The following is a 23,925-nucleotide window of genomic DNA, read 5'->3' on the forward strand; positions in this document are numbered from 1 at the left end:
TCAGTTCCTCAATCTTTCCCCACCCAGTGAATGCTACTGGTTGTTCTCACAACTGGTAAATTCATGTTTAGTTGGTAATACCTTTAAAATACCTGTTGATCTGAATACTGGATCACACTCATTTACCCACCATCAACTCACAGCTAAACTATTGCTCTGGTCTCCTAACTGGTATTTATTCATCCAATAGCCAGCCCACCACATTCCACATCACTCAAATGCCTACCAACCACCCTACGCTTGCTGTTTCTTGAGCACACCCATCTCATTTCCCCCTTAGGGTCTTTGCATTTGCTGCTGGTTCTAGCTGATCAGCTTCTCCTTCAGAACTTTGCAGGACTTCTTCTTTCATACCAATCAGTACTCTATACAAATGTCACCCTCAACAGAGAACGAACTGAGTCGCTTGATGGAGGGAGGCTAGTGAGGAATGGGCTAAATGGGTGATGCGTATTAAAGAGGGCACTTGTGGTGGTGAGTATTGGGTGTTGTATATAAGTGATGAGTCACTGAATTCTACTTCTGAAGCCAATATTGGATTATATGTTAACTGAAAAAATTAAAACAAAAACAAAAACCAAAAAACAAAAGTCTTCCTTGAAGAAGTTTCCTTTTGACTAACTAAACTAGTTAACACCCACCCCGAACTCGCCATTCTTCATCCCCAACCCTGCTGGATTTCCTTCAGAGTACTGATTAACTATTTGACATCACATTATAATGCAACTTGCTGATTGACAGGTCTCCCAACTAGAATGTATGCTCTGTTAGACATTCCTGACAAAAAAGGAATAATAATCATAGAAATGAACCCATTGCAAGAAATCCTACCAGTAATTTACCTTAACCGCCCACCTGATATTTAGATCAACTTCACACTCTCTATTTGTGAAGTGAACATTTTTATATTGAGTTACATTTACCCACTGATCTCCACTATTACTGTTTTTTTTGCACAGAGAAAAATGACCTCAATAATAAATAAAAATTTTACCAAGGACAGTAATATCTATTCCTTTGACAGCATGCAATTAATTTTTCTCTATAGCCCATAGAAAGAATTAGTCATTCAGACAAATGCATGTGACCATTGCTGGCAGCTTGCACAGAGTCAGAACAGATATTGGAGCGGTGACATTTTGTAGCAAATGTGCAAATACAATAAAGCACAGAGTAAGCAAAGGGCTATGTGCTATTGAACTGCAGCCAGTATCTGAAAAATAACATGAAAGTGTGTTGTCTAAGAACTTCCTTCCACTAGATTTCCGTTTTCCCTTACAAGGAGAAAAGGAGTTATTAGGAGCTCTCCTTTAAGTAAAAAAATACGCCAATCTATTATGTAGTGAATAATATTCATTGTTCTTAAGAAGTGCAAAGCAAGTCATGTTCTTTGGTAACTGATGGAAGATTTCATCCAAAAGGACTTACTACGAGTTATAACAATGTGCTTCTTTCGACCATGTGCTAACTTTGGTTCTCAGCAGGTTGTCTAGGCAAGGGTTTGGTTCTTTCCATCCCCCCACAGAGGAGTCTCTAAGAAGTCAAGTACTCTCTCTTGTGTACTGGTGAACTCTATTGCCCTAGTGAGGGATATTGATTTCCCATTATTCCTAGATGCCACATGATGCATTTCTAGTAGCTGTAAACAGTTGCAAGACTGATTTTTATTTTGTTCTTCATCACACCAGTCTGCCAAAGCCAGACCTCTGTTAATGAGGCCCCATGCATTTCATCAAACACTCTTCCATCTTGGTGCTTTAAGGCTTTCAAAGGGTATAGACTTGATAAAGCTTTGGAAAACTAACTGCTGTTTTGCCAGAACCTCATAGTGGAGTCCTTTAAAAGTAACAAAAACTATACTTACTTCTCAAATCTACTCTGGGATTGACTTATTTACCTTTTCTACCTGCATTAAACCACCATTTCTATCTCACTGAAGTGTGTTGGCTTTAAAATTAGCCTGGAAAATTCTTATTGGCCTTTGGAAGTAAGGAAGATCATCGATGAAGAAAATACATTAAATAACATTATAAAATAGGCCCTTAGGATAAATTAGATTGTTTGGGCAACACTTTGAGAGTTAATTGGTATCTTTGAATATACAAAAACACATGAAAGAGTCAAGTTCTTTAAACATTTTAAGTAAGGGTGTACAGTCTGACTTGGGATTTGTTCTAGCGATGAATGAGATCTGCCATCTCCATCTACTGCTTGTTGACAAAAGCTTACTTCAACCAGAAAGCCAAGATTTTTCCTTAAAGATTTTAAATTTTTAAAATTTTTTAAATAGCATATAAATTTTTAAAATAGCCTCCTGAAAGAAAACTTCAAAATGTTATAGAATTCATTTGCCCTTGAGGGGAAAAATAGTAACTATTAAGAGAAAATGAAGGAAAAACATATAAGAAAAAGGTATTTGTCAAAGGGCATCTGAGTAACCTTCTGGTATTTCACTTTTGTTCATCACCCACCATGGGAAATGACCCTCTATCCTGTTTTGTTTAATCACATGTTGGTTTATATCAGTTTTTTGGTTCTCGGACTAGATTGGATATGTCTCATGAGTTTCTTTAATTTACTAAATATAAATACGATAACTTAAAAGAGTATCTTGGATCATCGCAACAAGCGTTTTTGGTAACTCCCCAAACATTAACTCATCTCATAATATGTACATTTGACAACTTTCTTTCTGTAATCATCCACTATCTCCCGTCTTCTGGGATTTTTGGCAAATGGTTTAATCTTTGGGTTACCCTCCATATGACTGAACTATACCTAGTTTATAGGGAAAGAAAAACAACCAATTTTTTGTTCATAATAATGAGTCTCAGATTGATGTGTAGTATTATTCACATAAACGGGGACTTCTTGTGTTGCCTCTGTTTACCTAAATCCATTCTGTGTTACCATTTACATGAAGCCAAAAAGGGGACTCTTGTGCATGTTTAACTTTCAGAGAGTTACATTCATCAGTTCAACAAATTTTTGAATTCTCACTAGATGCTAAGCACTATTTCAGGTCTGGGCAATAGACCAGTGAACAAAGAGGGGGAAACTTCTGTAAGCTCCCTAGAGCTTATGTTCCAATGGGAGAGGCAGGCATGGAAAAAACAAATAAGCAAAATTTACTATATGTCAGTGTTTTCAGGGATTTAGTCAGCTACTCAACCAAGTGATACCACAGCAATTTTGCCAATTAGAAGAACGATAGAATTGAAAGAAATCAGACACCTGAGATTCTTTTTTTTTTTTAAATTTATACCAACTGCTTTTTATTATCGTGTTTCAGAAACCTTTCACAAGATGGTAAAAAAAAAAAGTGGAGGGGACTTTACAACCACAGCTAATGTTATTTTTTTCCATTGTTCCCAGTCAGCTCCAAACCCATTGTGTGCAAAGCCCATTTTCCATGCATCTAAATGATAGATACAGGCTATGAAATTCTTTATTCTATTTGTAGCAGCTTACGCAGGTGCAGCCAAACACAAAGCTTCAGGACAAATTGTACACAAACTTTACAATGTGGGATTTGGATTTAAAATATGAAACATAAAATCTACACAAAACTGATAAAAATCAAGCATGGATACCAGGACTGAAACTTATAACCCATGTGTGAAAGGGAGTCTTATTTCCTTTCAAGTGCTTTATTCTGCTACAGAACAGTCAAAATGAAGATGTAAAGCTTTGTGGTTAGTTTAAATTATAGACTCTGTAGATACTATACCAATTTTAAAAGTTACACATAGACCAACATATGTCCCATCAGTTCATCTGGACTGACCAGACACTCCAGCTGGATCGCTGAAAGCAAACCGGGCAAATGTGGAAAGAAAATCCACCTGTGCAATTTGTTTGCAGAGTTTACTGATGGGCACATTGCACTCCTGGTCCATGATGGCTGCTGCTTTCTTCATCAGAGCTATCATTATAGGCTTCATGCCTCTGACCACCTCCTGAGCCCCGAGTGCTATCAAATTCTTGAAGCTCTATCTCCTCTGTGTCTCCAATTATGTTTGGAACTTCTGGTCTAGATGGCAGAAGATCTTCTAGTTCAGAAAGCTTGTCTGGGTTGATCCAGTTGTTCTCAGGAAACTGCACATCAAACTTTATGTAAAGATCACCTTTTTCAAAGGGATTACGATACTGTGGCATTCCTTCCCCTCGAACTACACGGACACAACCTGGTTCAATTACTTTTCCAGGGGGGTATTTTACCACAATCTGACGTCCATCAAGGTGCTTAAATGTGAACTGAAATCCACACAGTGCTTCAACAAGTCCTATTTTATATGTCATGTGCAAATCATTCCCATCTCTCTGGAACACCTCATGTTCCTTCTCTTGTAGCAAAAGTACAATGTCTCCTGGTTCCACTCCTGGGGCCTGATCTGCTTCCCCAGTGAATGTAATTCTCTGTCCATGTTTCATGCCTTTGTCTACGTGGACTTCAAGAATCTTGACTTCTTTAATCACCTTCTTCCCTTCACATTTTTTACAGCGGTCCTTTTCATTAATTACCTCTCCTTCTCCATTACAATCAGAACACACAGACTGCATCTGTTGTACCATTCCTAGAGCCAGCTGTCTGATCATGATGCATACACCTCGACCTCGACAAGCACTGCACTTCTGAACAGCTCCAGACTTTCCGCCTTGGCCACTGCATGCACTACAGAGTGCATTCTTGCTAAGTTGTAGTTTGGTTGTCTTGCCATTATACAGATCTTCTAAAGACACTTTAAATGGATGCATCATGTCTTCTCCTCTTCTTCTGCCATTTCGACTTCTACTCTGATTGCCCATGAAGCCGAACAATCCCCCACCAAAAATGTGAGAGAAAATATCATCCATGCCACCACCTCCACCGCTACCTTCCCGAAGACCTTGTTCTCCATATCTGTCATATAATTCACGCTTCTCAGGATTTGACAGTACTTCATATGCAAAACTGATTTCTTTGAATTTGTCACCAGCATTTGGATTCTTATCAGGATGGTATTCCTTGGCTAACTTTCTGTATGCCTTCTTTAGCTTGTTCTCGCTGGCGCTGGGCGGGACGCCCAGGATGTCCTACAGCTTGGTGTCGGCCACGTTTGCCATGGCGGCCGGCCGGGCAGCGCTTAGGGAAGTAAGCGATGGAGCAGACGGAGCGCAGCCAGGCCCACAGCGGCGTCCGACACCTGAGATTCTTAATAAAAAACCATAATATCGCCCAAACAGGAGTACAATTCTTCAGGCCACCATGGCTCACTGTTACTAAAATCCTATTGCTGGGATGCTTGCTAACATAGAAAAGCTAAGGACATTTACCAGCTGGGGAAATTTTTGGTCAACTGGTATTCTGATATTCATGGGACTAAATCTGTTTTTGAAATAGGAGAAACAGAGATTAACAAACAGAAAACAGAGCATATCTGTAGTTTGCTTTTGAAAGCATTTTAAGCTAAATCTAATGCTTCTAAAGAGGAGATATATAACTTACTCCATTGAAAACTGTTGCTACTTTTTATTAACATTTAAAAATCTATAGTCAGTTCTATTCTAAATGGTTATCAATACTCTTCAGTAAAATCTAACCTAATCTATCTCTTAATTTCCTAAAAAAGCAGGTGACCAATATTTGCCCCCCCGCAAAATATAACTTTTGTCCTGATACTGTGGCTTTAGTTTTGTGGGGTAGAGCAATCAGTGTTATCACATTTTTATCCTCTAGCACTTTTCTATATAGAAATGAGGTCTCTTCATTTGATTTGGAAAATTGAATGCTAGTTGGGGAATTCAAAACATTGTTGGTTTCAAGCTTGAGTTCCTCCGCATAGTACCAACTTCTTTTTCTTGGCCCCAAGGTATGCGTCTCAATGAGAAAACATGAGGGAATGGTGAATCCAGCATATCCCGAGACCATTTTGCCTATATACTGAATGCTGCCTTAAAATTCTGTCCAAATGTGGTCCATGAATGATAGGGCTGCATTTGGACAGAATCAGATTTGGACGCCTTAGTCCAAATTACATGTCCAAATGCGATTTTTATTGCTATAGGCAGAGTAAGCCATAGTATATAAGAAATAAGCTTAGATATATACCATGGCACTGCTCATTTATACTGATATGGGAAATATGCCCATCTGAATGTAAATTAACTATTTCTTATATGAAGCAATATACAAAGTTGGAAGTCTGTTCATCACCATGAACTGAGGAGAACTGGAGTAGCATGTTATACTATGATACTATGACCTGATATGCTATAATAATTCTCACCTCACTGAACCACAAATGTGACAGACTTCTATAGTGATTGTTAGATTTAATAACAGAAAGAAGGCCTCTTTGAATTACTAAATATTGATAACATTTCTTGAAGAACAAAATAAATGCACATTTCATAATAGGCACAGTATTAACTTATATCTACTGTGATCTTAGTAGCTAAACACATCTTGCCTTGTCCTTCTCTTAACATTTTGATCTTGTTCAAAATACATATTTTACATTTATGCAGCAGGAAAGAAAGCCATGATTCTCATGACATTTGTTTCCAAGCTTTTCATTGGGACCTGGAACCAGCTTTACATGTGATTCTAAAAACAGACCCATCTGCTGCCTCTGCTTCATTCATAGGATAAACTTGACCTTGGGATCATGTGGGGAAACCAGCCATGGTTGTTGGCCATTTCCCTGTCTCTTTCCTCTGTCTTCAGCCCCTGCTCACTGCTGTCCAAGCATTATCTCATCTTCCCAAGGAGCCTGTGAAGTTACTATATTTAACCCCAATTTTTAGATGAAGAGTCTGACACCTAGGGAGATTCAGAACTCCATCCCCTTCCTCTTTTACCTCCTTTAAGTAAATACCTGGGGTGTCATCAGCCTCAGATACCCCTGTCCATGAAGACAAGCTTTGCACTTCCTACAAATGGAAGCATTTATTATTAGCATTCCAATCTAAGCCAAGTGTGGTCAGAGTTTACACTAACCCAATAATGAGTCTGGAGAAGTATGCAGAGTAGGAATTGAAGTACTAACACTGGACTAACAGAGAGAGAAGGAGGGGGACAGGGAGTCCAAGACTAAGGAAAACCAAAATATGGTGATTATAAAAAAATAATGTAGAACGATAACTCTAAGAGAATGTAGTGTCTTTTTTTTTTTTATTATTAATCCTCTCTCCAAAAACTTTTCTTACTAGACACCAGCTACTTCTATCACAGATTCCCCCAAACTCCCTAAACTGATGACCTCTTTAACAGGGAAAAAAATAAGAAAAAAAAAGTAACACCGTTCTCCAGATAAGGAGCAAGACTTTCTCTTCTCATTTGCCTGCACTCTATTTCCTTAATTCATCTTTCTTTCTCCAACTATAGGTGGGAAATCATTGAGGAACTATTTTTTCGTGAATCAAGTTTTTATCTCATTCTACGAGAAATCTCTAGAGATCACTTTCAAACTAAAACCAATTTCATACCTAGTAGAAAAATTTCATTTCATGGAATAAAAAGCTAAATGAGAATAGTCCAAGAATATATTTCCAAAAAGAAGGTACACTAAGTATATTTGCCCAATTACTACCAAGAAGTATTCTCTTTTGTAAACCAAGAAATAAAAAAAGAGAATTGCTCTGTTGGTAATGCTTTGTGTTATCTAGGGCAAGTGAAAGATACTCTGGTTATCAGTCCTTTTATGTGTCAAGCATAATTTTTCATGGGAGATGTCAGTTATATTTTAACAAAAGACCAAATTCAATTCCAATTCTTTTTTTTTAAATTTTATTTATTTATTTGACAGAGAGAGATCACAAGTAGGCAGAGAGGCAGGCAGAGAGAGAGAGGCAAGCAGGCTCCCCGCTGAGCAGAGAGCCCAATATGGGACTCGATCTCAGGACCCTGAGACCATGACCTGAGCCGAAGGCAGAGGCTTAAGCCACTGAGCCACTCAGGTGCCCCCAATTCCAATTCTCTTACCAAGAATATTTCAAGTAACATAAGAAGAACAAGGTATTGATGAAAAATAAAAGAAAATGCATTTTTATTTTTTTTATTTTTAAAGATTCTATTATTTATTTGATAGAGATTACAAATAGTCAGAGAGGCAGGCAGAGAGAAAGAAGGAAGCAGGCTCCCTGCTGAGCAGAGAGCCCAATGCGGGACTCGATCCCAGGACCCTGGGATCATGACCTGAGCTAAAGGCAGAGGCTTTAACCCACTGAGACACCTAGGCGCCCCAAGGAAAATGCATTTTTTAAAAATGCAATAATTTACGAGTATTACTGCCAATTTATTTCCTACTAATATTTTAAATCAAAATGTTCTAAATTATCCAGCTTATGTTTTGAGTTTTCTGAATTTTCCAAATTACATGTCTAATTTACTGCTGAGGTCTGAAAAACAAGGAGAGGTGAGACCAACTAGTTATCTGCAATAGAAAAAGATGATGTGGTATCATTTCATTTTTCTTTTTGTGTCTTTAAGAATTTCTTATTAGCAGTTTGGAGTGATCCATAGATCATGAAATTAACAGACATTGAAAAGTTACCTGGTTACCATCACTTTCATAGGTCCCTTTCCTCTGAAACCTATTCCCCCTTGGTCAGAATTCTCAGCAGATAGGGTAGTGGTGAGGTGCCAACGTGGCTCAATGGATTATGTCTCTGACTCTTGATTTCCACTCAGGTCATGATCTCAGGGTCATGAGATCGAGTCCGTGTTGGGCTTCTTGCTGGGCAAGGGGCCTGCTTGAGATTCTCTTCCTCTCCCTCTGCCCCCGCCGTCCCCCCACCTGCTTTCTCTTTCTCAAAAAACGAAAAAAAAAAAAAAAGTAAATAATTAATAAATAAGGGGAATGGAATGGACATGGACACTCCTATGATGTTCAGGCACTTTATCATTGGCACATCTGTATCAGCTGAATATACAGAAGTCTTGGAGAAACTTACTTTTTAAATTGAAATAATATATTGAAATCTGAAATTCGTATTTCATCACTTTTTCAATAATATTTTTAAAAGAAGTTCACTAAATATAGGACTGATAATTTTTAGTGATTATTTAGTTATTAAAAGCAGAAATATGTGTATTAATGCCTGTGGATCCACCACAAATGTTTTTTCATATTTAGTCTTTTTTTTTTTCTTTACATGCTAGCTGTGAACTTTGGTGCTGTACCCAAAAGCGAAGAGCAGATGAGACACCTAAAAATATCCTCATTTGCAACTGTTTCTCTTCCTTATGAGAAGGAGGGTCATCCCTCCTGATCTTGCCTTATAACGAGAAAATAACTAAGACAATTTGGGAATTAATTCATTGTTCATCTCTCATGCTAGCATGTCAGGCCCTCCATCATTTTGGTTCAAATTGATGCTAAATTAAAAGAGAACAGAACAGGAGTCTTTGGCATTTTTCTACTCCATGTAGTTACTAGCAGAGATGATTAATAAAAGTCCCTTGGATATGACTTGAGAAACTTAAGTGAATTAGACCCTCTTTACTTTGTCTTCTTACACAAAACACAATATTATGGGGTTCATATTTTTTAAAGGTAGTGAAACAAAATATAACAGAATTACCACATATTATAAAATATGGATCACTTCCTTCTTATTAAAATTTAAGATCAGTTTTCCAGAATGAAAGAGATAAACACGTATAGATGCAAATCAATTCTATATTGGTTTCTTACTACAACATTAAAGAGAAAATCTGAGGATGTAAGTTATGACTTAATTTTGATTTTGATGCACACAACTACTGAATGTACATAAAATAACCATCACAGAAAGAAACAGATACATCTAACAGCTTGCTGCATTTAAATGATTTTAAAATAAGTGCTTATAAAAAGTCAATTTTGGTATTTTGCTGCTTAGGAATGAAACAAATCACAAATATGTCTTTATGTTGATCTTCTTTGACAGGACTGGGAATTCCCACATTTTATGGGAGATGTTGATGTAAATCTTCCTGGATTACACACTCCCCACATGCAGTTCAAGATTCCTTTCTTCCAAAAGATCTTCAAGGAGGAATATCGTATTCACATTACAGGTATGCTGTAACTTTATTTTTTTTTAAGATTTTATTTATTTGACAGACAGAGATCACAAGAAGGCAGAGAGGCAGGCAGAGAGAGGGGGGGGGGGAATCAGGCTCCCCGCTGAGCAGAGAGCCCGATGTGGGGCTTGATTCCAGGACCCTGAGATGGGTCAGAATTGAGATCGTGACCTAAGCCAAAGGCAGAGGCTTTAACCCACTGAGCCATCCAGGCGCCCCTATGCTGTAACTTTAAACACGATTTGACTGTCTCCTACTTAGGGTAATACTAGCTTTTATTTAAAAAACAACAACAACAAAAAACCATTTTAGAGGCATGCATACATGTAGTTTTATTTCTCACTTAATAGTGCAAGGTGGTCCTGGATTAGTTGGGGTTTCCAAACTATCATTCTGCGACTTAGGCTACTAGGGGCTTTTCAACATCCAGCAGGCAAATGGGAATGTGGAGAATGGAGAAGAGGATGAAGAAGGCCTATCTTTTTCTTAATCGCCTGACATAGGGAAAAGACATGTGCCCTCCAGTCGCTTTTCATTGGCAGTATTTCATCAGATAGCCCCGCTTAGAGTCAAGGAGGAAATATGGTCCCCAGCTGGACAGCCACTTGGGTTGACATCTACTGTACTTGCATTTGCTGTTCTCGCAGGAGGCCATGGTTTCAGCATGGATAGTTAGCTACTCTGCCACGCTCCAGACATTTGTCCACCTTGGTTTTCTTCATTCGATTGCTTGCTTTCTCACAACATACAGCTTAGTATGTTTTTTCACCATTAACACCCTTTACACTGTGTTCCTCAATTCCTGCTGAGATTGGAAGAGTGGTACCCTAGAGTACCAATCAGACCCTATGCCTTTAGGGGTTAGGCCACTTCTCATTTGATCAAAACCTCCTTCTGTGGCAGAGCTCATGTTTCTCTCAGGTATGTCTCTTGCAGATCCTCAGACTGGTGAGGATCTTTCATTTGCAGAGATGCCCTTTTTTTGAAATGGCTCTGGTATGATTTATCATAATATTCCTTTATGACATCTCAGTCATTCTCATCTGAAAAAGGTCTTCCTAAAGTTATGTTTTATACCTTTTTTCCCCTAACCAGAAGCAGACAGCCAAACGATCACATAAAGGATGGTGTTAGTTCCCAAGCTGTTCAAATGCATGAAGTGAATGTGTGCATGTGTGTTTGTGTGTGTGTGTGTGTGTGTGTGTTAAGGACAATGGCTTAGGATCCCACACCTGCTAAAATAAAAACTGCTGAAGAAATCTGTGCTTACCCTACCGTCTGTGCTGCTGAGTAAAAATAGCCCAAGCACAGAAAACGTGAACATCTGAGTCCTGCAAAAAACCTTTGCTTCCCAACTTGAAGGCTGGTTTTCGCTTTGAGCATGAAGCGACCTTCCTAAATTGGAGAATGAGCTCATGAATAGGGAAGATGCAGCAGGTTTCTTTTCCTATTTAAAATGAATGAGACCCATCTATTAAATTCACTGGGTAAATCAATCAATTTGAGTTCAGGTCACATAGTGTGGTTTCAGAGTCCCCACTTAATCTCTGAAGCATGCTACCCTCTCGGACTTCTCAAACAGCTCTCACACACATGGCATCATCGTATCCCTCTGGGTGGGCTTTTGCCTGGACCATCTGTTCCTGCAATCAGCTCTTGTCCCAGGCCATCATGGCACTAATATTGTCTCTGAATGAATATCGGAACCCTCGTCAAAAATATACTGCTGCAGTGCACAGTATCAGGTTAAAGGGGGGCTGAATATTCCTATTCTGAATATTCAGAATAGGAACGCATTGGTAAGAAGAAAAAAAAAACCCCAAGCTATTAAAAATATTTAATTTGGGGCTATTTGGCAGGGCTTAGTCATATATGCTATCATTTATGGATAGGGACAGGTTCAGGTTCTGTGGTGCCCAGAGTTTACCCAATTTGGAATGCTCTAAGAATATAAAAGCAAAATTATGACTAAAAATTATTTTAAGTGCCTTGGAAGAAGGACATGCTTACAGGAGTCCTTAAAGCTTCAGGGTAATTAGCTTTGAGATAAAGCCTCCTATGCAGTTGAGCTAAAACCTTTATTCTTACAAGTATTGTTTTCTAGAAACTTAAAAGGAAGAAGACTGGCTAAGTTCTTGTAATGGAGACTGCACATTAATAAAGTGTGTGAGAAGGTGGAAATATATTGTAGTTAAGGTTTTGATGCAGTGTTTGCCAAATGATGCTGATAATTATATCATTCAAGATACGTATCTATAGATTACACATGTTTGGGCCTGATTTCTAATAGCTCCAACTCAAGAAGTCTGGGCAGAGGCCAGGGAATGGGACTTTGGAAGAGCGCTCCCAGGTGATGGTTATTGGAAACTGCTCCTTGGTGCTGGAGAGCCACAGGGGAAGCCAATAGAGTACAGCGGGGCCATGGGGTGAAGAGTTCCACCATAAACAATTTAAACCCCATTTTGTGGTAGGATGATTGTGTGCCTCTCCAGATCCGTGTTAAAAAATTCTAGGAAAATGGTGGCAGGTTTGGAGGCTGAAGAAAGTCTGGACTGTTCCTCTCTCATTTTGTTCTGTTACTCTCTTAAGTCTGTTAATCCCTGAATATGTGCCTGGGGACACCCTCCAGTAGCAGTTAGTCTCCTGTGAATGGCCTCTTTATCTGACTTTGTAAGATAGTTGTTTCTGAGGAAACCTAGATAAAATTTCCAAAAGCATGGTACATGTTGCACTGTAATATACTCAGTTGTCAGCAGCCTACAAATTTCCAAGTCACTTACAAACTCTGAACAAGCTAACTTGATCAGCTCCTCCAAGTTCTGCTGCTTTTTGTATGGAAACTCAATGCTTTTCTTGATGAGTAAATATAGTATTATCACTGGGTTATTAAGCATGAAACTCTTTATATTCATCAGTGGTTCTCAAATTTTAGTGTGTAGGAGAATCACCTGGAGAGTTTGTTAAAAAGATCCATTAGCCTCATCTCCAGAGCTGGATGCCTGAGATAGGAGGTGCAGCCTGGAGGCTGGGATCCAGGCTTCTCTTAAATGTTGCCAGTTGGTGCCTCTGCATGCTTCCAGAGGACCTCTCTTTGCTGATGAGAAATACTTTCTACAGTCAAAATTCCTCTCATCCCAGCTTTTATGTTCATATGCAACTCAAAAATCAGAAGCCACAGGACAGAATGAAAATTCAAATAGAAATGAGGTGTTAGTGAGAAAGGCACAAGATAGAGTCCTGCTAGGAGATGGAAAGTCAGAGCTGGGACCAAGAAAAGAGGTCCCAAAGCAGAGTATGTTGGGAAGCATCTGGGTGACCACAGAGGAAGCCAGAGTCAGGGGTAGGAAGAGATCCTGTGGATCCCCAGACAGCTCCAACTGTCACTTTCTCTGCCTGTGTTTGTTCTGTACTAGAAGGGTCTGTGCAAAGACTGGTAGGGCTTCCCCAATTCAAAATGGCTCCACCATGGCCTCAACTATCATTCCTCTGTGTTCTGGAAATAATAGTTCTGTGCATGCTGAGAAAATGGAAAATGGTGCCTGGATTTTAGCTCCAACACTGACTGTTGGTATGGCCCTTGTCAAGCTTCTTAACCTCTTAGAGGCTCAGTTCTCTCATCTGTTAAATGGGAACAGTAAGGTACTTGACCATGGGGTTGTGAAATTTAATATGTACAAGGCACTTAAAACACTGCCATTTGGTAAGCACTAGCTAAACTCTCACTATTTTTACCTGAAGCTTTTGCTCTCAGAGTCCTTCCAGAGTTTGTTTTCCTATTTAATTCAAAAATATTAGGTAGCCTAAGAGGGGGCTCTTTTATTATTTATCCACTATTCTGAATTCTCTACTGTTATCTACTGAGTCAAGAAGAAGGCTAAGAAAGGAAAAAAAAAATCTCTCTTCCAATGAAGAGCGCTATATGTAGAGGGTTATCTGACACTGATGAGTTCCCATTGACATTTTAAAAATATTTAGGATTTGCGTATTTTCTAATCCTGATTCCATGCTAGTTTTATTTATGCATTTCAGAAATGACTTGAATTGTTGCATCTGTTTAGCTCATCTGGATCCCCCTTGACAGATGGTTTGCTGCAGTGTGTATGAGCTTTCATTTTATAAGCTGGGCTGCAGCTTATAAAAATAAATCATCTCTATCCAAGGGTATGTTAAAATATTTTTTTTTCCTGGGAATTTTGACTTCAGTAACAAAGGGGATAAATTGTTAATGATTAGGTCACATCAGTGCTTTTAGCCCAAGCTCATTGTTCTTCTCTTAAACATAAATGCTAAATGTAACCATGTAATTATCTCCTCTGGCCTCTTTCCTTTTACCTATGAGGTGAGTGCAAGGATGGATTCAAAATGTGATGTACTAAGTCTCTGGAGGCGAGAGAGGAATGGCCTCTCAATTCACTCTCGGAAGCTCCTCTGAGTCCTATTAATGCCAATCCCGGTGGAAGCTCTGCCATCTGTCATCCCAGCCAGACAAAGGAAGTGTCCCATTGGTGGCCATCATCTGAGTAAATTAGGAGGGGGTTGGGGGAAAGGCCAGAAGGAAGGCCTGTGCATCTGTGAGGAGAGAACTCACACTGTTGGCACGATGATGCCCACGGGAACCCTTTCGGCAAAAATGGAAAATGTAGAAGTAAACAAACCTCCATTGCGTCTGTGTTCTATTTCAGTTTCCTGAGTGGTGTGAGGACACAGGTGCTTTACAATGGCAAGAGTGTGGAAAATAATGAATAAAACCCTCCGTTTTATTTCCATAGGTGTATGATTTCTGGCAAATGAGTTCCCAGAGATTGTTTTTTAAAGAGCTCTCCTGTGCCAGTCGGATCGTGGGAAGTGCTGGGGAGGGCAGACCAGTGGTTCATCCAGAATATTCTGTCCGACAAAATTAACAAGGGGCTTGTTAAACAGGGAAGTATGATGCATCCTGCTCACTGTGACAATCTCCAAAGATCATGAATTTATCCAAAGTACACAAAGACCTCTTGCTTTTCTCTCAGTTGTGAATTTTTCTAAACTTTTCCTGAAGCAGTTTCTATTTTCAACACATTTATACAGCTCTAAGAGTTAACTATGTTTATTTCTACATGAAGCAGCAATTCCCCATATTTGATTTGTCCAGAACTATTCTTCTTCAAGGCCATGGATGCTTTGCCTGAAGGCTGTCAGCCCTTTCTGTCCCTGGTCTGTCATGTACAAACTGAGGTGTCCTGTCTTCATTTGTGCATATAAGAGTATTTTTGTTATAAAACTCACACTCTTCAGGAGTAGTCTTTACAGCTAGAAGAGAGACTTGAAATATATAATGAATTACAATCTTTAAGATATGAACATTTTCTATTCCCAATTTTCCAGATTATATCTGATTTTAGCAGTATCCTAAAATTCACCAGGTCACTGTGACACATATATTTGATTTGGAAGACTATAACTTCTTGTTATTTGTCTGGACACATTATCTCAGCATTTGCCTATTGGTTAATGGGCATTTTCTGCATTAATACGATCTGGGGAATACAGAAATAAACAAGATACAATTCCTAATCTCAAGAAAGTCAGAGTCTAATAGTCACCTAATTCAGTATAATCCCATGGCTTTCCCCTCTCCTTGTATCATCGCCAGTTTCTACCCCTACTCATCACGTTGGATTATGTCCCACTTAAGAAATGACAATGACAAGAGAGGCACTTAGAGGAGGTATATTCATTTGCTTTTAAGTCTTAAGATGAAGCTTTACTAACTCAAATAGCTCCTATTAATTCATAAATTTTTTAGTAAGTATCTTCAATTTACTAAATGTTCTCCTTATGACCCAAGCACTAATGTGGCTTCCAGATATCCCTAAATTACCTAGGGGTTACTTGAAGGGATGCTAACTTGGTGAGCCCTGTTTTCACTGCTCATGTCTGGAATGAAAAGACATTGAATATGGCCAAGAAGCCTGTTAGAGCAAACCGTTATTTCTGTAATTATCTAACATTTATCTATTTCAAGGACGTGTTTGCTTGCGGTCCCATAATGGATATTAAAAGGCTTTGTGTATTAAAAGATACATTTCATGTATCTGCAACAGAGGCCAGAGTCTGGCTAAGTGGTGGCACTAATTCAGTAGGAAGGTGCCCACAGCACAATTCAATCTCAATGCTAACTGGCAACCCTACTGGGTTAAATAAAATTATAACTGCAAATCTGAATAATGAGAGGCTTCCTATATGATGGGACTATCAGTACTTTATACTCTTTTATCCTTAGTTGAAAAAATTATATTTTCCCCCAAATTGTTGTCATTTCCTATGCTAAGTGATGGTGATATTTAAAGAAGAATCCTTTTAAAACCAACTAGCCCAGGATCTATAATCTCCCACAATGTAAAAACATAAAATTACCATTATAATATCATTTTTGACAATCAATAGGATTCATTAAAGGCACAAAATACAAGAGAGAGGTAATCCCACCAACACCATGCAGTGATCTCTCATTAAGGGAGACAGTGAGCTATTTCAACAAGGAGATTAATAGAAATAATGTATGGATTCTTACCCTCCCTTCTTGCTGATTTACATTATGCTATGTAGTTGAAACAACAGGAGGAAATGCAAAATCTCTCCTGTGATTAATGCTGAAATACTAAACCTCTTGTTATGGTTGATTGTACATTCACAACAACACACTGGGGAAATGGCAAGAGAGCATTTCTGTTCTTTTCCTTTTTGTGTCTGATATCCGTTCCATGTGGGTTGTTTCAGGGGCTCAAAATTATTTTTTATGGAAAACAGTGTTTCTCAGAATATACAATTTTTAAAGGAAAGCTTTCTCTGCATGAAAATTGTGTATTCCATCTTTTTTGCCCTAATGGTGAGATTTCCTGGCTCACCATAAAACGTTAAGTTTTAGGTGATGTTTATCTCACTGGATTCACCAAAGAGATTTTTAGGGCTGGGGAGAAACCTGAAAGATCGATAGCTCAAACCCCTCACTTGATAAACGAGAACAGTGACACTGAGTTGTCTCCCATGATTTCGCTTTCCAGTTTGCCACATCTCATAGGGCAAAAGTAATTTTTTAAAGAGGAGAAAGCATTACAAAATTAACAGAACACTGTGTGGAAAAATAGAAGGAAGGATATTAGCTAAAGATGAACATCATTCCTCTGTGCAAATGCCTAAACGGGCCAGCAGTTTATGTCATGTGGGCTAGAAACAATCAAAAAGTAAGAAGAGCCATTTCTTCCGCATTTTACTAGCTTCAAGTTTCAGCTGACTAGCTTTGACAGGGGAGTGGGAGGGATATAGACAGTGCCTCATCCACAGAAGAAAAGAAATAGGATGTCAGTAGCGAACGTGCCTCACTCTGTCCTCTCCCCTCTGCACTTTCCACCCTGACCTGGCCTTGTCTGTGGAGGGGACACTATTGAAGACACTATTACCTGTACTTTAGCTTCAAAATCTATGTATATAATAAATGACCTATTCTCAGGATCATTCTCCTGCAAGTTGTAGACAAATTACCAATTGCTAAGAATTTTCTTTCTTTTTTTTTTTTTTTAAGATTTTATCTATTTATTTGACAGAGAGAGATCACAAGTAGGCAGAGAGGCAGGCAGAGAGAGAGGGGGAAGCAGGCTCCCCGCCAAGCAGAGAGCCCGATGCGGGGCTCGATCCCAGGACCCTGAGGCCACGAACCAAGCTGAAAGAGAGGCTCAGCCCACCAAGCCACCCAAGCGCCCTGCTAAGAATTTTCAATGTGTTAAATGTGCTGATTCACAAACATGTTTACATGTAACTACACGCTGTGTCCTCTTAGATAACTGGTTCAGTTATATCTACCCAGCAATGTCAGTGCTCAGTGATTCCTGCTATTTTATCCAAAGTGAGACATTTGATCACTTTTAGGATATATCTTTGTTATACATATGGTGACTAACACAACAATAAAAAAAAAAAAAAAAAAAAAACCCTTACATGTTCTTCTCTCCCTATCACCAAGATCCTATATTAACTGAAGACACAGAAGAAATAAATTAAAGAAATAATACTTTTTTGGGCAAACTTAATATATTTTAGAGAACTTATTCAAATGTAACTTCTCATTTTATCCTCACAATCATCCTTTGAGGTAGTTATGTTGATATTATTCTCTATTTCACTGCATAAAAAATTGAATTCACGGGGCGCCTGGGTGGCTCAGTGGGTTAAGCTGCTGCCTTTGGCTCAGGTCATGATCTCAGTGTCCTGGGAATGAGTCCCACGTCGGGCTCTCTGCTCAGCAGGGAGCCTGCTTCCCTCTCTCTCTCTCTGCCTGCCTCTCCATCTACTTGTGATTTCTCTCTGTCAAAGAAATAAATAAAATCTTAAAAAAAAAAAATTGAATTCACATAGCTAATAGGGGTATAAGGATTTGGGGGAAGAGGACAGAATCATAGAACGAGAAGTCATCTGGTTCAGTTTCCTCAATTTGAAAATAAAACTACTGAGGTCTGGAGAGGTTGAACAGGTAACTCAAGGTTGTATTATTTAACTTGAGTGTCAGGATGAGATTCATCTGCTGATTTCTAGTCTGCAGTTTTTTGTGACTGTGATTCTCCCTCTCCCAGATCGGTAAAGATGTGTCAGAGAGGGGAGAAGATACCCAATAACTGACGTCCGGCAACACTTTTTTTTTTTTTTTAAAGATTTTATTTATTCATTTGACAGAGAGAAATCACAAGTAGATGGAGAGGCAGGCAGAGAGAGAGAGAGAGAAGGAAGCAAGCTCCCTGCCGAGCAGAGAGCCCGATGCGGGACTCGATCCCAGGACCCTGAGATCATGACCTGAGCCGAAGGCAGCGGCTTAACCCACTGAGCCACCCAGGCGCCCCAGATAGGGGAAAAGATACCCAATAACTGACGTCCAGCAACACTTTTTAAATTTGCTCTTCTTCCATCTCATCTAAATATCCAGACTCCAGGTCATGTGAGAATAACATAAAGTGACTCTTGAGTGTTAACATGTAGTGGTCAAACTCACTCAGCACCATTCAACTTGTGGGAGGAAAATAATACATAAAGTTTGAGGAAGAGGTCCTCCTATCCTCAGGGTTTCTTTTTGATTTATTCAGTGTACATTCACTGCAGTTCTTATACTCTGATTTTCTTTTTTTTCCTTGTCTGTAAACATTCTCTAAGCATCTGTTCCCACCAGAACAGCACCTTACTCCTAGCTCACTGAGCATTCCTTTCTTCTCCCTGATTCTGTGATGCTGCTTATCACGGTTTCTGAGACCGGGTTACCCTAGATACAGGGACCACTTTATGAGGGACTGCCCTATTCATGAGTTAATAAAAGTGACCTAGAGAGTACGGGTTTCTCCCAGGGACCTTTGTGAGTCAGGAAGGCGATGGTCGGTCATACAGATTCAAGGACAGTCTGGCTTCATAGCACATGCAGTTTATAGCAAGATGAAAAGTATGAATCTCCTGCAACAGGGAAGCACCTGAAGCCCCTCTCTCAGGTTGCTTTCCATCATGGAAGCTACCAACTCTTACCTCCTTAATACTGGATGGGAATCTCAGAACTTTTTCAATTCACTTGTCTCTCGTTCCTCTCCTGCTTTCTCTTCCTACAGTATTCTCCATTATTTTCTCTCTCTCCTTTCACCCCGTTCATATCACCTCATCTTTTCCCATATGCTGTTTTATCTGCAGCATAATAAAAATGCAAACTGAAAGAAATGCACTATTTTCCAGACTGTTCTCTATCCTTTTCTTTCAGGGACCAAATGAATTGCTACTCCCTCCAAAATCCTTCCTGCAGATACTTCGACAGCCCTCAGTTTTTATTCCGTTTCCCCAACATCTTTGGTGTTTATAGTTCATATCACTCACCTGGCACCTCTTCACTGTGGCCTCTTTTTATCATTTATCTGTTGATGCCCTGTTCTGTTTCCCCAACAAGACTATGAATTCTTCCCTGGAAGGCAGAAAGTTTTGTGCTCAGCAGCTACTAAGGCATCCCACAACAGAGACTAATATGAGCACAATAAATGTTCGATAATGATGCTCTCCTTTATGTTTGACTGAATTTCTCTGGCTTGAGCATTCTTTGCTTCTTTTATGGTTGATGCTTAGTAAGAGTCTGTTTTAGTTTTGGATATGACTCCAGGAGAGCAGGAGTGGTTAGAACTTAACAGTGCCAGATGTTATAGTTTATCATATATAGAAACAACATTCCCAGTGTTTCATCTTACCTTCTAGAGAGATATGTGAAATAAATCATGCCAGCAAGAGTTTCCACTACAAAGATTGTAATAATTGTAGGGTTGACAATTTCAGGACAGGCAGAGTCATAATTTCCAGTCAGCGAGTTTACATAAATTCTCCTGATGGAGAAGAATGGTACCTTCCCAAGCAAATGCATTATCATGGCTTAGGCAAGGCTTTGATGTTAATAATAGTAACAATTACTGAGTTTCTTTTATGTACCAGGCACTCTGTTTAGCATCTAATAATCTTATGAAATACTAACACCAATAGCTTTAATAAGTATAGTATTTTCTGCATGTAAATAAATTGAGGCTTAGGAAATTTAAACAACTAACCCAAGATCACAAAGCTAGTAAATTTTGGAGCCAGGATTAAAACTCTTCAGTTTTGTATATAGTAGCAATGTAAATGTGTAAAAATGATGATAAAACACTTTCCTAAACTCTTCACAAAGTTATATTTTTATATAGCTATACATTGTTAGAATACATATTGCAGAATTCATTTTTACCATTCTTGGTTTAAGAAGTTTGCCCAAGATTCTCTCTCTCTCGTTTGAATACAAAATAAAATAATTTTGACATTATATATATACATACATATATGTATATGTATGTATATATATATATATGTATGTATGTATATATATATATATATATATATATATATAATATTTATAACTAAGCTTTTAGAACCTGTTATATGTATCACCTAATTTGCTATAGCAAACCTCTGAGGTGAGTACTACTATGTTATGATACACTTGATACTGTAAAGTTTGCAATAAATTGTGTTTATAATAAAAATTATGATGGAATCTAGTATCCCTTGAAAGTTTCCCCACAGTCTTTTCATTTGCAGATGTAAATTTATTTTAAAATTCATCATCATTAGATAATATGTCTCTAAACAATGTCTTATTTGTATGAAAATTTTAAATACGACAAAGAAATTATAGTAGTTTAACAACCTCTCCCAATCCTGTCTTCTAAAGCAGTTTGTCAGCTTTGGTTGTATTTATATGTCTGATAAATGGATTCTGTTCAATGAGAATTTAATGTAATTATTTTAAAGTCTTGAATGCTCAAGAATTATTGATCTGAATCACATCAACTAATGGTTTAATCAACAGGTCACCTACAAACAGCAATGTGAATTCAATTGATATATTTGCAGTGTTTGCACTGTAAAATGATTTATTTTTTGCCTACACATAATTATAAAACTGTAAGAGATGTTCAATCATATGTTAGACTTGTCTGTGAATGTCATTAGAACTTTGTTTTTAAACATTAACTGAAATGTTCTAGAGAATAATCTATTTGGAATCAAATTTGAGTATAGCTGTGGTGCCTATCAAACAAGGAGGCTTAATCTAGTTAGTGTATGTAGCATAAATTATTGACCTAGGACCCACAGTCACATTTTCATGTGTCTAGAATACAATCAGGAAATATCTTTTGCCAATTCACTTAATGGCAGCATAGCCATCTTGAAAAATTGCTAACAGGCCTAAAACGTTAACAATTTATACTTGTATGCCATTGTCTCCATTTTATTGGAGAAAGCCCTATTGCAATTTTATAGGTCTTTGACTAATATGAAGTATTTCTTTTCTTTTTTTTAATGCAGGTAAATGGTTTAACTATGGAATTATCTTTCTTGTCTTGATTTTGGATCTTAATATGTGGAAGAATCAGATATTTTATAAGCCTCACGAATATGGACAGTACATTGGCCCAGGGCAGAAGATATATACAGTGAAAGACTCAGAAAGTTTAAAGGATTTGAACAGAACCAAACTTTCGTGGGAATGGAGGTCCAATCACACTAACCCTCAGACTAATAAGACATATGTTGAGGGAGATATGTTCTTACACAGCAGGTTCATAGGGGCTAGCCTTGATGTCAAGTGTCTAGCTTTTGTTCCAAGTTTGATAGCTTTTGTGTGGTTTGGATTCTTCATTTGGTTCTTTGGACGGTTTCTGAAAAATGAGCAAGGCATGGAGAATCAAGACAAAACTTACACTCGCATGAAAAGAAAATCACCATCAGAACATAGCAAGGACATGGGCTTCACTCGAGAAAACACACAGGCCTCAGTGGAAGACCCACTGAATGACCCTCCCTTGGTCTGCATCAGGTCCGACTTCAACGAGATTGTCTACAAGTCTTCCCAGCTCACGTCAGAAAACTTAAGCTCGCACTTGAATGAATCTACCAGTGCAACAGAAGCTGATCCAGACCCAACGACTTCGAAAAGTACACCTACGAACTAGATGCACTTACTTGGAAATAGCACAAAAAGCAACCTTGAGTATAACTTTAAAAAAGTTAGTCTTTCCTTTTGTAAATGTAAAGTTTACGTAGTGTTAGGTGAAGAAACACAAACAATGCCACAACGGTGCTCAACATGCTTTTTCTAGGACTCATTGTTTTCTATTTGTATTATAATACACGTGCCTACTTATATCTAACAGTCCTCTAGAGATTGCTTTTCACAATTGCACAAGCTATTTACTGACTTTACAGCATAGTAGAAAATTAGCTGATTACCCGTGTATCTGATGTTCAACCATAGTGGTGCCTTGAGACATTAAACTGTTTTTAACTGTACCAGAACTGAAGTGTGGAACAGTCCTCAAACCTACTTCACATGGGGTTTTTTGTATACAATTACTTTGATCTACACTTGATGTCTTAGCAGGAAACAGATATAGCCAAGACATGGCTTAGGAAGTATCTCTTGTTTCCTATTCAGCAGTGGAGTTTGTGACTTTGACAGTGGGATTGCATAGAGGCCTGGTGATTACCTTTGAATTTGTTTTGGCTATCTGCCAAATACAAATACTGATTCAAAATTCAGTACTAGGAGAACGATAATCCAGCATGGGTCACTAGTTGTGAAATGTGGCTTTCTCCAACCAGTAATTGCAATTAGATGATAATACCTAATTATGTTTTCCTAATTAAAGATAAATTGCTACTTGATTAAAAATCCTGCCCTTCACCTATGAGAACAAAGGTTAAGAGGCACAGTTGGGTGAACTCTCAAATTTATTGGCATTTACACAAAGCACTAGAAAACCAAGAACTAAAGTTTTAATCATGTGAGGGTTGTACAGCCTACTATCTACAATATTTGTACACCTTTCTGTAAATATGGCACTGGACAAGGAAAATTGAAAAACATATGCCAACCCTGAATAAGGGAACTCCTCTAAAAGTCATGCAGCAGAACCTTGTGAGGTAGAAAAAGATGTGCATGAAACAATCTATTCAGTAGCTTGTTTTGTGTGTGCATTTTTTGTTTTTTTTTTTTAAGAATTAAACATCATACATTAATAAATACAAATTATATATCAGTAATTATGTGATGTAGTTTTTTGTTTGTAATAAAGGGATTCACTTGTATCTTAGTTTAACAGTGGCTCACCTAATTTTTTTTTTAACTTGATGCCAGATGAGTTAAAAAATGGAATATACCCAATGTGCTTTTAATTTTGTTCCATAAATTGTGATTACATGTTCATGAGTGGTAAAGGGGAGAACATTTTAAGGCAAAATTATTTTTCTGTCATATACTAACATAGCTGTATTTTGTCTCTATGATTTTTAAA

General features: G+C 38.3%; 1 protein-coding gene across 3 annotated transcripts in view; it reads left to right on the plus strand.

Moving 5' to 3' along the window:
* Positions 1-23,670, plus strand: part of TMEM117 (transmembrane protein 117) — a 479,028-nt gene extending 455,358 nt beyond the window's left edge. For all 3 annotated transcript variants that reach the window (XM_082742291.1, XM_082742289.1, XM_082742290.1), the window contains 2 exons: positions 9,916-10,045; positions 21,938-23,670. In XM_082742291.1, coding sequence (XP_082598417.1) covers positions 9,916-10,045; positions 21,938-22,584 — 777 coding nt within the window. In that variant the 3' untranslated portion in view covers positions 22,585-23,670. The remainder of the gene's footprint in view (positions 1-9,915; positions 10,046-21,937) is intronic.
* Positions 23,671-23,925: the final 255 nt, after the last annotated feature.

Source organism: Mustela nivalis (assembly GCF_964662115.1).
Source record: "Mustela nivalis genome assembly, chromosome: 7".
NCBI classification, from domain to species: Eukaryota; Metazoa; Chordata; class Mammalia; order Carnivora; family Mustelidae; genus Mustela; species Mustela nivalis.